This window comes from Aspergillus pseudoviridinutans, assembly GCF_018340605.1.
Source record: "Aspergillus pseudoviridinutans IFM 55266 DNA, scaffold_4, whole genome shotgun sequence".
Taxonomy (NCBI): Eukaryota; Fungi; Ascomycota; class Eurotiomycetes; order Eurotiales; family Aspergillaceae; genus Aspergillus; species Aspergillus pseudoviridinutans.
In genome coordinates this window covers 1,776,713-1,791,728 of record NW_025091284.1, presented here as the reverse complement: position 1 = coordinate 1,791,728, position 15,016 = coordinate 1,776,713, and the positions used below count along the sequence as shown (strand labels likewise).

General features: G+C 49.4%; 6 protein-coding genes across 6 annotated transcripts; 5 read left to right on the top strand and 1 right to left on the bottom strand.

Moving 5' to 3' along the window:
- Nucleotides 1-349: 349 nt before the first annotated feature.
- On the top strand, nt 350-2,104 carry Asppvi_006064 (glutamyl-tRNA(Gln) amidotransferase subunit HER2; the record flags this gene model as incomplete). The annotated part of the gene is made up of 4 exons (XM_043301969.1): nt 350-488; nt 566-890; nt 968-1,143; nt 1,212-2,104. 4 exons carry the CDS (start codon nt 350-352, stop codon nt 2,102-2,104), a joined length of 1,533 nt encoding a protein of 510 aa, XP_043157904.1.
- A 383-nt stretch (nt 2,105-2,487) lies between these two features.
- On the bottom strand, nt 2,488-4,341 carry Asppvi_006063 (SPRY domain-containing protein; the record flags this gene model as incomplete). The annotated part of the gene is made up of 1 exon (XM_043301968.1): nt 2,488-4,341. One exon carries the CDS (start codon nt 4,339-4,341, stop codon nt 2,488-2,490), a length of 1,854 nt encoding a protein of 617 aa, XP_043157903.1.
- Nucleotides 4,342-5,371: 1,030 nt separating this feature from the next.
- Nucleotides 5,372-6,984, top strand: Asppvi_006062 (snoRNA-binding rRNA-processing protein ENP1; the record flags this gene model as incomplete). Its single annotated transcript, XM_043301967.1, has 3 exons — nt 5,372-5,749; nt 5,813-6,054; nt 6,111-6,984. The coding sequence occupies 3 exons, from the start codon at nt 5,372-5,374 to the stop codon at nt 6,982-6,984; spliced, it is 1,494 nt and encodes a 497-aa protein (XP_043157902.1).
- A 2,113-nt stretch (nt 6,985-9,097) lies between these two features.
- On the top strand, nt 9,098-10,460 carry hacA (transcription factor HAC1; the record flags this gene model as incomplete). Its single annotated transcript, XM_043301966.1, has 2 exons — nt 9,098-9,306; nt 9,365-10,460. 2 exons carry the CDS (start codon nt 9,098-9,100, stop codon nt 10,458-10,460), a joined length of 1,305 nt encoding a protein of 434 aa, XP_043157901.1.
- Nucleotides 10,461-10,921: 461 nt separating this feature from the next.
- Nucleotides 10,922-11,653, top strand: Asppvi_006060 (putative SNF7 family protein Fti1/Did2; the record flags this gene model as incomplete). The annotated part of the gene is made up of 2 exons (XM_043301965.1): nt 10,922-10,966; nt 11,069-11,653. The coding sequence occupies 2 exons, from the start codon at nt 10,922-10,924 to the stop codon at nt 11,651-11,653; spliced, it is 630 nt and encodes a 209-aa protein (XP_043157900.1).
- Nucleotides 11,654-13,326: 1,673 nt separating this feature from the next.
- Nucleotides 13,327-14,718, top strand: Asppvi_006059 (uncharacterized protein; the record flags this gene model as incomplete). Its single annotated transcript, XM_043301964.1, has 1 exon — nt 13,327-14,718. One exon carries the CDS (start codon nt 13,327-13,329, stop codon nt 14,716-14,718), a length of 1,392 nt encoding a protein of 463 aa, XP_043157899.1.
- Nucleotides 14,719-15,016: the final 298 nt, after the last annotated feature.

The following is a 15,016-nucleotide window of genomic DNA, read 5'->3' as shown; positions in this document are numbered from 1 at the left end:
GCCTGGTTTGCTGGCGTCCGTCATCGTATGTATATTTACAGATAGGCATGCGCTGGTGCATGGCGACTACCTAGAGAGGTAGGAGAACGATCAAATTCGACTTGAGTGAACCATTGCTCAGGAGGAATAGTTCTCTTAATTCCTCAATCTCTCACAACTACGGAGGGCATTCGATGAAGTGTTGCCGGTCAGATACGAAACCTCGCGAGATTGCTTAAACATACACCATCCCGACACTTTACCGAAATGTAAACTTCCGTCCCACCGCATTTAGATGTACCTCCAGTTTTCCGAACCTCTGCCGTCGCGGTCCCTGCCACCACCTACGATCACCGCTCAGGATATCTAAATGTCCTTATTGCGGGAAGCTGAGAAATGTATCACTAACCAAAGGTCACATGCCGCTCTCAATGCCTTCATAACAACTGTGCAGCATTCTGGACCATGGCGAGAACAAGTGAGAGAAGCAGACAGTAGGAGAGAATCAGGTAAGCTCGCAGCAGCTTCTGTCCTGTCCTCTCTCTGGCTCATTCGGACACTGACGCATGCTTTTTGAGACTAAAAGGGAAATCGAAATCCAAGGTTGACGGTCGCTTGATTGCCTTCAAAGACAATATTTGCACACGCGATTTTCCGACAACATGTGCCTCCGGGATTCTAGCCAAATTCACCAGTCCATTCAATGCGACGGTGGTGGAACAGCTGTCGAAAGCCGGCGCTATAGTAGCTGGTAAGACGAACTTGGATGAATTTGGCATGGGTTCTCATTCTCTCAATTCATGGTTCGGCCCCGTCAAAAATCAGCGACAGTACCAGGAAGGACGAATTCTCTCAGCTGGTGGAAGTTCTGGTGGAAGCGCCGTCTCTGTCGCTACAGACCAATGTTATGCGTAAGTGTTTTTGCTCCTAAACCAGTCGAACTTCCTTCCTTGGGGGTATGCCTGGTGTGCTGACCAGGGCGTTATAGAGCTCTTGGAACAGACACTGGTGGTTCGGTTCGACTTCCAGCTGCCTACACTGGCACAGTCGGCTTTAAGCCGTCTTATGGATTGGTCTCAAGATGGGGAGTCGTGGCATACGCTAATTCACTGGATACTGTTGGCATCCTGGCCAATAATACCTCCAGGGCTCGCGATGTATTCCGTACGTATCTCTGCGCTTCCCCCTCTCGATATGTCCGTTTGCATTGGAATCTGACTGCTCGGACTCAGGCATTGTGAATCGGCATGATTCACGCGATCCGACAAACTTGTCTCCACGCTCTCGGTCTCGCATAGCTTCGCACCTCCAGCAACCCGCTCTGTTGACTAGAATGGCCTCATCTCCTTTGAGGATCGGCGTTCCTATTGAGTACAACATATCGGAACTCTCTCCATCGGTGCGACGCGCCTGGGCTCTCTCGATAGCTTTTCTGAGAGAGCAGGGCCATACAATTCACCATGTCTCACTCCCCACAACAAAACTAGCTCTCTCAGCATATTACGTCCTCGCCCCAGCCGAAGCATCCTCAAACCTCGCCAAATATGACGGCATCAGATACGGTTCCCGCTGCAACGGTCCGGATTCTGGTGGACAGCCTGGCAGCTATCTATACGCCAAAACTAGAGGGGACGGATTCGGTCCCGAGGTAAAGAGGCGTATCCTACTCGGCGCCTTCAGTCTGAGCGCCGATGCCATAAACAATTACTTTATTCAAGCGCAGCGCGTCCGCCGACTTGTCCAACGCGATTTCAATGCTGTTTTTAGAGCAGAGCAACCGATGGCCCCTTCCCTCCAGAAGGTAGATGCTGAGTTGAAATCAAAGCAAGCAGAGGTCGACGTCCTGATCTGCCCCACCGCCCCTTCGTGTCCTCCGCAGTTAGCAGACCTGGTCGAATCAGATTCAATTTTCTCGTCCCTGAATGCATACACGAACGATGTGTTCACAGTACCTGCAAGCCTGGCTGGTTTACCAGCTGCGTCTGTTCCAGTCAGTGTCGGCTGCCGGGATGAAGGTTCTGGCGATGCAGATCTTGCTGGAATTCAAATCATCGGACAATACGGGGACGATGAGCTTGTCCTCAAAGTCTCGGAGATATTGGAGGGCAAAAAATTTTTGATATAGTCTTGTGTTTCACCTCGATACCCATAATTAATCTCTAGTTGCCGACTACATAGCTCACCTTAGACCCAATCACAGGGGAGGTTCACTGTAGCAAAGCATGTAATATACATCATATTTGAACACCTAAAGTTTCAACACAGAGGTTGTAGACCATATCAACTGTATCTGCTCCGGCAATCCATTGTGGAAGCCTTGTTCGATCCCAGGTATTCATTCGTACATATAGCGGCCTTGCTTCCTACGAGCGTCCCTCGTTCGAGAAAGGCATGCTTTACTAGTTCAAAAATATCCAAAGGGACTGAACCCGAGATGGCGGGAGACAGGTATACACGGCTTGGAACAAGCGAATCCTAGCCTGATCATGAAGACAAATGGGCCTCGAGTCATGACATCTCAATGTCCTCCGTCGGGACTGTGTTCTCTAAAGGCGCTGAGGGTGTCGCCGCGTTGGGAGAACCCTCCTGGCCCACACTAAGAGCATCCTCGATCGTCAAATGGCCTGAGCCCACGTTGGTGACGCCTGTTTCCAATCCATTGGAAATATTTTCGGTGTCTGCAAATTCCGCGCCAGGGACTGAATCCATTCGAGGATCAAACGCTGCCCCGACTCCGCCCTTCAGAACTTCGGAGCCCCCAACAGCACCGGCGCCAGCGCTGTCAACTTCCGCATTGCCAACAACATCACCGTCGACACCGCCCCATATGAGCATTGCTTCGACCTCATCAACAATATCGGCCACGACGTCTTCAACAATCTGCTCATTGAAGCGTTCGCCGATGCCCCGGACAGGTTCGCCATTCTCTGTGTGAGACGGTGGTCCAACCCACCAGGGTCCTTCAAAGCGACATTCCACGGCACCGCCGCCATAGCAGCTGACAGCAGGGTAGTAGCCAATCATTCCGTCATCGGCGTTCTCTCGCTCACCAATGCCTAAGTTATTGGTTCCGTTTGCAAGTCGGCTGGCCGGCGGAAGGAACGCATATAATTCTTGGAATGGAGTACCCATCTTCTCTCCATTTTTGAAAATTGTGATGCTCGAACCCGGCAGCGTGCGTAGAGAAGGGTCTTCGCTGTTGAACGGCGATGGTGGACCAAATGTGGGCGTCTCTTTGAGGTTGAACGCATAATCCCGTAGATGTTTTGTGGAGAATACGTTTGACTGCTGCCAGCAGAAATCAGACTTATAGTGGAAGGGAATGCGATCCCGAATAAAATTTGTCGATGTGAGAGCCTCTGATGTTGGTGAAGTCCCATCTCCATCGACAGTAGGATCATACGTTCCCTCGACTACCTTCTTGTGGAGGGACAGTGGTGGAAGCGTGATGAGCATGCCGATAACGTCCCCTTCGCGAATTGATTCACCTTTCGGGAAAAAGTACTCGCAGCGCATTCTATTGACCACTTCGCCGTTTACATCACGGATTCCGTACCCGTAACAGTCAACACCCACGTTCGCATCAAGATCAGCCTCCCGTCGTGCAAATCCAAGACGGACGTGACCCTTTGGCGTGCCTTGAGAAGATTCGTTAGCTGAGATAGATTGCGAATTATTAGGAATCCCGTTGATCACGCGCGCCTCGTAATAATATGCGCCCTCGCGCGCACAGACATTAGCACGCGCAGTATGCCAGGCGCTGCTGGCTGTTACCGCGCGCGCATCCTCACCGAAAAAAATTGCTGCGGGCGAATCCTCGAAACTGAACCGGGCATGATAAGGGGGAACATCGGTCTGACGGTACTTGATGTGCGGAAAGCTTGGGTCGGCTATAGCATAGCTATAACGAAAGCCATTCTTATTTGTGAGTTTGTCAACAACCTCATAGAAGTCCCAGCTCTGACCGAGCACGTCTGATGTTTTGCGGTTCACAAAACTCAGTTGACGAGGCTGTGGCGGTAATAGGTCCGAAGACCTGGGTTCGGCGAGTAATAGGGGTCTGAGAATGCTGATATCGGAGCTCGGAAGCGCGGTGTTCGGCGCAACCGCGGCTTTCTTCTTAGGCGGGATGGATTCCTGGTCGAGACCCTTGGCCTCTCTTTTCTTCCGGCTATCGCGTTTGTTGCGTTTCGATCTTGCGCCATCAGCTTGCACTGATGCATTGCTGGGAGGGGCAGGCGAGGATCGTGCGTTCTGACCTGTGACTGTACCACTAAAGAAAGGTGCGGTCCCTGGAGGTAAGGTCGGAGAATTGATGTTGGACGAAGGGCCAGATGACCCTACCGGCTGTATAGACGCCATGTGGGCCTCAATACTGGTTCACGAGTAAATTGTAACCTGACGATTGGCAACAACAGGCGCACTGTGCGCGGCTCAAGTCAAATAATGCGACTCAATGCATTATCCGTATGTCTAACTGCGGGCTGCGCGGGACAAGCAGCTGTCACGAGAACCTTGTTGCGTGGGAGTGAAAGGAAAAGAGTTGAAATATGGCTTGAAGTGACAGCCTATATTTTGCGACGTAGAACTTAGGTAGGAACCTATAAGAGAACATCAGCGCGTTAGACCACTGATTGGCTGCAACGAAAAGGGAAATACTGAATCTTGGCTGACCTTGCAAAGATAAATATCTCTAAAGGGTATAAGAGCAATTCGAGCCGATGAAAATCTCCGCTCACAGCTCTGCTCCCAATCCTTAATGGATTCAAGATCCTGTTGTAATCTCCGATTCCTCTCCCAAGGTGTTGATAAAACGAGTCTTCAACAACTTCAGGTGCGAATGACCTAAAGCGGATGATGAAGAGTAAGCCGTCTCAGTATGATAGTCTTGATAGACTAATATAGGTCTTTGTCACCAGAAAGAAATAAAAATCCATCCCTTTAGTATTCAACAAGGGCGAGACTGAAGAGCAGAGAGGTTTGGAGACATTGATCTGAAAGCGGTCAAGATAAAAGCTCCGGCAAAAAGCGTAGCGCCAAAGATATATTTCAACCTTGCTTCTGTGGAGCGGGGCACGGGGCGGTGGCATCATTGACCATTTAAGGTGAATTATTTGCAGGCGGTAAGCTTCGATCCTCTGAATGTAACTGCCTGGAGGGGGGATTCTCCAACTGTCTGGCAGAAAAAAGTGCCTAAGTCACATGATATTGAAATTTACACACATTTTCCCTTGAATGGCACTGATGTGAGAAAAAAATAAGTTGTAGACGTCGCTTTTCAGCTTCCCTACAATCCCCTCTCTCGTTTGGGTACGAGGTAATTTAGTCCGCTCTTGATGCCCTAGAAGCAAGAACTGACATTCCTTTGGATATCGAAAAGTGAAAGCACACCATGCCCAAAGCAACATCCTCTCGAGCTGCTGCAGCAGCCCGCAGGCACAATCCTCTGGCCGAGGACATCATAACCTCGGGTCATCTACGAACCCAATCCAGCAAGAAGAGCAAGCGTCAAGAGCGGCAAGATGAGAATGGGGAAGATGGCGAGCGTTACATTGACGCTAAGATGACGAGGAAGATCTTACAGATTGGGCAAGAACTGGCGGAAGAAGATGCCGCGGAGCACGAAGCCGCAATAGGTGCAGCTAATACGGCAACTAATTCAGCATTTGATTTTGAATCGAGATTTGAAGATGATGAAGCTTTATCGGACGATGACGAGAAGTTTCGCGGAGACCAGTGGGGCGATGAAGAAGAGGAGATCGAGGAAGTGGTAGGTGGTCTTTGCTTTGCTCAAAGAGATATAACTTTCCTTCGTCTAACAATATCGCCTTAGGAGGTTGATCCAAATGACCTTGATATGTTTAACAAATTCATTCCTGGTAGCGACGAAGATCCTATATTCAACCCTCGAGGAACCGATACAGGTCGGAGCACCAACCTGGCTGATCTCATATTGGAAAAGATCGCAGAGCACGAAGCGAAGCAGTCCGGTAATGGTGGACCCATGATTCAAGGTGGAGGATTGCCCGAAGACGCCGTTCAGATACCCGCAAAAGCTGTTGAAGTTTACGAAAAGTGAGTACATTCGTCTCATCCGTTCGCATAGTCATTGTGCTTATGGTCTCAACCAGAGTCGGCATGATACTGTCTCGCTACAAGTCCGGGCCACTTCCCAAGCCATTCAAGATTCTCCCCTCCGTTCCCAATTGGCCAACTCTCCTCTCTATCACTCGCCCCGAGTCATGGACAGCCAACGCTGTTTATGCTGGGACTAGGATTTTCATTTCATCGAAGCCAGCCGTTGCACAGGAGTTCATATCAACAGTGCTGCTTGACCGCGTTCGGGAGGAGATTCACGAAACAAAGAAGTTAAATGTTCACACCTACAACGCTCTGAAGAAAGCGCTGTACAAGCCAGCTTGCTTTTTCAAAGGTCTGCTGTTCCCGCTGGTATCAAGTGGTACTTGCACTCTACGGGAGGCACACATCGTCTCTTCTGTCATCGCACGTGTATCTATCCCAGTATTGCACTCTGCGGCTGCTTTACTTCGCATGTGCGACCTGGCCGCGGAACAGTCTCTCAGATCTCTCGAAAGCACCGGTGCGGTGAATGTCTTCATCCGTGTGTTCCTCGAGAAAAAGTACGCGCTTCCATATAAGGTGATTGACGCTCTCGTCTTCCATTTTCTGCGCTTCCGCGCTAGCGACAATGCCGAGGACTCGATGATGACCGATGGACCGTCGGGGGCTGCTACCAAAGCGTATAAGCTTCCTGTTCTTTGGCACCAGTCATTATTGGTCTTTGCCCAACGTTACCGCAACGATATCACTGAAGACCAGCGCGAAGCTCTCCTTGACCTGTTGTTAGTTCGGGGGCACAAGGATATCGGCCCCGAGGTCAGACGGGAATTGTTGGCGGGTAGAGGGCGCGGCGTAGTTGTACCCGACCCAGAAAAGCAGGGCGCTCTTGATGCTGGCGATGACACGATGGATGTCACGTTTTAGGAAAAGGCATTGACTCTGATGAACTGTCTTGCCATGTTTTCTGTTCCTGGGTTTCTGTGACTGCGATGGGCGTTCGAGGGGTTCAGAAAAAAGATGATTTTTTTTGCATATATTCCCGGGGCGCTTGGAAATCTTATCATCAAAGCTACCATTGCTCTTCCCTAGAGGGTAGTACTGATAAAGGGTAACAAAAATTTCCTCACTTCTGTCAATATGAAATCCACGTAGGCAATAGAATATGCATTCAGATAGTGGGTTCGCCATCACCTGTTCTCAGCACGTTGAGGAATTCACAATGGAATGCTCCATGATGCAGCCCCATTAGCATCATGCAAAGTACTATTCCTCATGCTCATCTTGTCCCCTGAATATTCTTATGATTCGAAATTTAACAAACAAAACGTGTGGTATTCCCTGGAATTTCCATTGCAGCAAGCGTATTAACAGTCCTTGGCGCATGAGAGTGGCCATAGAAATATTTTGCACTAGTAGTTTCAACCAGTTCTGTAACACTGCAGTCATAGCCAATTTGCCATGTACTGGAATAGCTAGTAAGGCTGAGACTGCGATTCTGATTCACCGAGGTCAATAGCCTGAGACATTGTACATGCCGTTTGATCATATCCTAGCATGTGTACTTCGAGCATCGGGCTCCTGGCCTCCCTTGTCGCCCTTGCAGCATATGTCTTTAGCGTAATCAATCAATTCTGTTGAAGGCATAAAAATTATTTCAGTATTAAGGGTGGAACAGTATCCTCGAATAACGACGACCTCCTTGAATATCTCTTGCTCAAAGTCCAGATAAGGAGAGACTTTATTTACGGAGTACAGAGTGCCGGACATGCTTGCAATTCCAAGGCCCCTCATGAAGCAGAATAAGCCAACATTAAAGCACAAAACCACGGAATACATAGGTAATCGTCTGAGTACAGAATAGTGAATGACAATTCTCTTTCCAAAGTTCGGAGTGCCTACGCTGCAGACACATGGACATCTGATAGTACCATGTAGTATCCAGTAACGTCCACCTATTCAGTTCTCTACGGTTCTCCTCTTTTTGGTAGTCTGTCTACACAGTAGAGAGGTGGGTACTATTGTTAGTGAAATTCGGAAAATTGTTCTCCGAGAATGAGACCGAGAATGAAGTGGCATCACTTATGTGACTCGACAACGGGCCTGATATTAATAGCAGTGATCCAGATCCTATTAATCAAGAATGGCTACCTCAATCTATCTAACGCTTCCTAATCCACAGTGGGGTCGCCACCAATCTATGAGAGTACCCCGTACCATTAACTACCTCAATTACCTGGGTAATTACGACGTGTTCATAAGGAGTATCCACCACTGAGCGTTCAAGTTTTGGTGACATAGTCTCATGCTGGTTGGCAATCATATGAGAAATTCCTAGTACTATCTTCAATTAGTCCAAATTTATATAATGTCTACCTGAAGGGTATGTTAAGTATGTACTACGTACGGACGAAACTGCACGATTCCAGCCCACAGGACTCCTAGCTGCGTCTGGTTGCACTTGGGTGTTTCAGATATTGGGACGTTTGTGACTTTGAACGGAGGCTTAGAGGGGCTGCATTTCCAGGGATAGCGAGAGGGCCAAATTTGGTTCACTGTTACGCCGTACATTGCCCGCATTACAGCTCCAATACCGTCATTATTGGCGTGCGCTCCCGTCGGTGAGCCTTTTGAGGTGTGAGAGTTGCGTAATTTTTGAAACATTACCGTCGTCAGGCTGACGGAGGCAGCTCCGCCCCCTTGCTGACAGAACTGACCACGCTGGCCTTTTAAAGAGTCACCTTTCCCCATCACAACTGACCACTTCAACCAACTTCTGAACACTTGTCCTTTTGTCCCCTCTGGTCGTCATCCACATTACCATATTCTACCACATCGGCAGACCTCCGGCGCCTGGCTCCGGGTTTGACCGTTATGCCAACGTGGCTTTTCCTTTCGTAAACTGGGCAAGTGGACGTCGTCATCAGACTCCTTCATCCCATACAAGGCGTGTCCTCTGCATCATCTTTCCTGAGATACTCGCAGAGAGCTCCAAATACCCGTGATCTTGACTACCAGATCTGCCCATCACGCTTACAAAATGGAAGACGACTTCACTTCAGTTGTAGAGTCCTTGTCTGGTACACCAGCACCGGCTATCCCGCTGCTCACAGTCTCGCCTGCGGATACATCGTTGAACGCACCAGAGACCAAAGTGCAGGAGACGAAAACCGAAGAGAAGAAGCCACCCAAGAAACGCAAGTCATGGGGACAGGAGTTACCAATTCCAAAGACCAACTTGCCTCCAAGGTATGTTCTATCGCGTCCGACGAAATCAATCGGATCAGATGGCTTACTCTTCATGAAGGAAACGGGCCAAGACAGAAGATGAAAAGGAACAGCGTCGTATCGAGCGCGTTCTCCGAAACCGTGCGGCGGCACAGACTTCTCGCGAGCGCAAGAGACTCGAAATGGAGAAGTTGGAGAACGAGAAGATTCAGATGGAACAGCAAAATCAATTCCTTCTCCAGCGTCTGTCACAGATGGAAGCTGAGAACAATCGATTGAGCCAACAACTCGCCCAGTTGACTGCCGAGGTTCGAGGCTCTCGTAGCAGCACTCCAAAGCCCGGCTCTCCTGCCACTGCATCTCCAACTCTCACACCTACCTTGTTCAAGCAAGAGGGTGATGAGCTTCCTCTTGAACGAATTCCATTTCCCACTCCCTCAATCACTGATTACTCGCCAACTCTAAAGCCTTCCAGTCTGGCTGAGTCCTCCGACGTGACACAACATCCTGCAGCGGTGTTGTGCGACCTGCAGTGTCAGTTGGCGGACTCGAAGGACCTGGAAGTGCTCTCCCCCTCTTTGACCTCGGCTCTGGCGTTGAACATGACGCTGCAAATGACATTGCAGCTCCTCTTTCTGACGATGACTTCCGCCGCCTATTCAACAGTGATTCGTCCACTGAGCCAGATTCTTCGGTCATTGAAGATGGGTTCTCCTTTGACATTCTCGACACAGGAGATCTATCAGCATTTCCATTTGATTCTATGGTTAATTTCGACTCCGAGCCTGTCGCCCTCGAAGGCATCGAGCCGGCCCACGGTCTTCCGAATGAGACTTCTTACCAGACTTCTAGCTTGCAACCCAGCCTTGGCGCGTCCACTTCGCGATGCGACGGGCAGGGCATTGCAGCTGGCTGTTAGTGAAAATGTCTCTCGGGGAGCTTGGTCCGCCGGTGATGACGCGGGCCGACTGCGCTGGGAGTCATTGTTGACCTTCGCTTGGGCGATAGATCGTTTTGAGCGAACGAGAGGTCGAAGAAGAATTCTCTTCGCTAAATTTGAGCGTGGTGCGCGGCGTGATACTTTGGGCAACCGCCACCGGAGTCCACGGAGTTCATGGAGTTCAAAGCGGTTGAGCGAGACGTTGACGTCTCTGCTGACGGGCAAGGACAGATGAATTTTGGGCTGTAATATAGTGTATCTTTTCAATCGAGAGCAACTGGCAACTGAGATGCTGGTCGTTTCGCTGTTTCTCACATGATTCTCTTTTCCAAATCGTTATGCCAATCACGCTTCATAGTAAGAAATACTAAGCATTCTTTAACGTGGACGTGCGTTAGGAATAATAACCACTTGATTTCTTAGTCAAGTCAAGAGGATCTTATATTTGTAGATTATCAACTACTTCGGAGATGGGGATGATGTTGCCACGCCGCTTCGATAGTCTTATCAACGCTATCCCCACCTCTCCTATCGAGAACCTGAAAGTCACTGCTGCATTGTTGCCTCCCGCCTTTCCGCMTGCAACGAAACTGTCTATTCAGCTTCAACTCGGTCACTTTCGCATTCTGGACACTTGTTAGCGATTTCATATCTTCCGATTTTAACAAGTTAATTTGCCTTTGCATCTCAGACAAAATGGTTCGGAAAGATCCTATCTTCGAAGCCCGCACCAATGTCAAGGTAAGCTCCTGGAGTTTCCACCTGCGCAGAGCACTCTTATGTGCTACGCTCTCAACTGTTGGCAAATAAACAACGTATATCTGACGAATTCCCCCATTGCAGTTGCACTCGAACCGGCTTAAGAAGGAAGCTGCTCGCGCTGAAGCAACATTCAAGTCAGAAAAGGCAAAGGCGGACAAGGCTATGAAGAATCGCGAGTTTCAAATTGCCCGTATCCACGCCGCCTCTGCCGTACGAGAGAAACGAAGACAAGTAACCCTGAGAGCCGAGGCTGCACGGGCGGACGTCATAATAAATGAACTTAAAGCCGCTCAGAGTACTCGCGATACATCCCGAACCCTTGCTCTGGCATCAAGAGGCCTGGATGCGGCGTCGAAGAGTGTCAATCTTGAAAACCTGGTGTCTCATGCAAATAACTTCTTAGCGCGATCGGAAGATTTCAAAATCGCTAGCAGTGCGATAGAGGATGTTGCTCAAGGCATCTCTATGCAAGAGTATGGTGCAGAGGGCGAGGCTGAAGTTGATCGTCTCATGGAACAGCTTGCGGACGAGGCGGGTGTGGACATGCGCTTAGCTTTGGATGCTGATGCAGCTCCCAAAGAAGATGTCAAAGAGCAGAAGCAGGCCGACTCGGAGCTGGAGGACGGCTTGGGAGCGAGACTACGTGCTCTCAGAGCTGCAAGCTGAAACAAATGCTTGTCTTCCTTTTGTTTCCTTCCAGCGCACCGTTGACAGCTGTCTGATTGCTTTACATGATACATACGACGACCGAACTTGCCGTCCGCTTGTAGCATCTGTCAGACTCGATTTGCCTGTTTCCTTCCGATCGATATTGACGAAGTTATGCCCCCTAGTTTTGATTCTCCGTCATTCTCGCTCTATATATGTCCTGCATTCTGTCATAGTCTCATGTTCCAACTTCTTCTGGGGACCATCTTGTTTGGCGTAGGCTTCGGTGATACTGAATATTGGTTTCGATTTCCCGCTAGTATTTCTTATGTCGTCGCCAAACTCTAGCTTTCACATCTTATCCTGCCTCTACTTCGTTTTCCTAATGTCTCCTGGCATACAACCCGGTTGCATGGAACTAGCAAGACCTTAACTCTCCTTATAGGACGTTCAAGAATGTAGGCTGACCTGAAAATAACATCAGCACGCCCAAAGCCCATGCCTCTTGTTGTACAGCTAGCACTCAAATCACTGTTCAGATTTAGGATTTTTCTGTGCTTAAGGCCTAAAGCGAGTAGCCCAGGACTACTGATGCGCTAGAGCACTAGATAGATTCTACTCGCATCAAAATGAAAGTGGCGCTTATTGTCTCATTCAAAAGACTCGCATTGGCACGACCCGACCAGCGCCTGCGTCTCTCTATTTGGAGAGTACTGAGCAAATATTTCGACCGGAAGAAAGGGAAAAGTACTCACTCCAGTGTCACCAAAAAATCAACAAAATTACGGAGTCATGGCTGCCTCCCAGAGTCTGCATGAGCACATTGTCTGGCACAAGGTACGTTCTAGGTATTTTCTGCCTTAGTACGCGGTATCGAGTATATCCGTAAGCCGTGAGGTAAGAGATTATCCATTTTCTAATTCTCCTTACTTAAATGAGATAAGGATAATAATAAATACCTATTTATTAACAGAATTGGCCAAGCAGAGCCACTGAGACTCTTAAGTCGCTTAAGAGAGCCGGTGTGTCTAGGCCCTTTCTAGGTCCCTTTTCTTCGCGGTGCAACCTCGCTAAAATTGCTAGTACCTATTTGATCCCTAGCGCAGGGCGTTAAACTACGGTTACCTCCTAGACCCTCCTCACTAATTATATACCTGGTTAGACTGCTTGGTGGTACCTGTCTAGTTGAGGCACCATCACACCTCCCAAGTCCTCTTCCTGATTTTCTCAGAACTTTCTCTAGTCGAGTTTCAAGAAATCTCGCTAGTCGGCCACTCGCTGACTGGCCGAACGAGGCAGAAAATGAGCTAACTACACCCCGTGATCAGCCCGGTCTTTTCATCTTGGCCCCCTATGTCGAAGTCCGTCCAATTACCACGCCGATAAGGTATGCTAGTTTTGACCATGGCCACCCACAGAGGCATAGACCGACCGGCCTATGCCACAGAGAGCTAGGAACTCCGTGAGTCCGTAGACACGGACCCGTTAGCAAAAGGCGAGAGCCTCAATCCGTTGAACCATTTGTTTAGGCAGTGCTCCTCGGTGGCGCAATGTGTTTTATCCTTTGAAAAAACATGAGAAGGGTGACTTTTCCTTGATCAGATTTTTTATCCTTCTGTTCGACTCTTTTATTGAGTCCCGTTCCCTCGTTTGACCATCTGGGGAGCCCAGTTCCCAGTACAGCCAAGATAATGGCACCTTCACACTCGTTTCCACTTGCATTTCTGTTCCTCATTTTGCATCAAACTTCTTGCGCCTTCGCTGCCCCCTGGATAGTCACCAAAGTGTATGAGCAAGATGTCACCACCTATGACTACAGGACCACAACATGGACTCGCATTAATGAAATCACGCCGACAGCATCACCGATGCCTGCTGCCCTTTCAACAACAACGCATATAACTAGCGACAGTTATGACGATGCTGTCACAGTTGTTCAAGTGCTGTATCCATCTGGTGCAGGGATCCAGTCGACCTACAAGAACTACAATTACCGTGACTCAAATATCATCACGCAGTACTATGTGAACATGGTATACACGGCGCCAACGTCCTGCTCTTCGCAGTGGACCCTGACCACTGCGGTTCCGGTCTATGTTCCTAACGCTATTGAAGACGCTTTGCTTGCGACGTCCATGTCAACGAGCTACTCCGTGGACGATAGCCGACCCTTTCAACCAACCACATACACCAAAGCTCTTGCATTCATTGATCCTACACAAGTGCCGGTATCCAGCCTGAGCAGCCTCAGAAACTCCTACAAGCCCTACACCATGTACCGAGAGTACGGGTGCTATGACAGCAGCTCCAATAGCGGTAGCAGCTCCAATAGCGGTAGTAGCTCCAATAGCGGTAGTAGCTACTCGTACTCTGATGGTAGTGACGGCGGCAACTGGCTCTATGACAGCTCTTATTACGGGGGTATCTCCCCCCTTGGTATTCTGCTTATCAGCCTTCTGGGATGGTTCGGAGTATGGCTCATCATCGGCCTCATCGAGAATTGGTTTCAGTTTCGACGCTTGATGAGGGGTTGGCAGGCTCGCCGAGGATTCCCAATTTCTTGGTGCATGCTCGCTCCTATCGTCTCCTGTCTGCTCCTTCTGTTCTGCCGCAAAGGCTTTCAGGCTCGTACTTCCGAGGAGGCGCAGGTGCTTAAAGAAAAATGGGAGCAAATGGGATTCTGGAGGAAAGTCGGCCTGTGGCTTCGGTGGGGTTTCGGATTCAGTTATCCACCCATGCTGGGTCCTGCTCCAGTCAAGGTTGGAAGGCCGTCCAAGCGGCCTGTTGCTGCCACCGCTCCTCTGCTTAGCGTATCCCCGCCACGGAGTGTCATGTCAGATATCCACTCAGATTCGGGAAGCAATCGCGGAGACAGTGCCGCCCCTGGTCCAGCAATGGCCTATATTCCGCCGTCAGGCCAGACGCTGCAAGTTCCAGCTTCAGTACCGCCAAACAGACAAGTCCGACAACAGGAGGCCTCCACTGAGCCCATACTTGAAAATCCTTCAACGACTAGCGGGGCTCTTCCCGCTGATCATAATGTACATGCGACAGAACCGTCCAGTGCGCCTCGGGCATCATAGTCTGACATGTGTGACATGCTGTATATTTTCTGGATGGGAAGTGAACGACGAATCTTCTGCTATCTGACAACCATGTTTGGCGAGCTAGACACATGACCCCTGGATCAATACTCACTCTCACCTTCCTTACTGGCGTCTAAAATATAAATATCCCCCTGTCAGGCTGCGACGGTCATTAGGATGTCACGTACAACGATATGTAATATATAATAATATAAGTGAATAGCTGAGGATGCTGAGGAATACTCTCTTTCCAGATTAGAAAGCGAGGTCAGTGGGAAGTATTACATTATTTCAC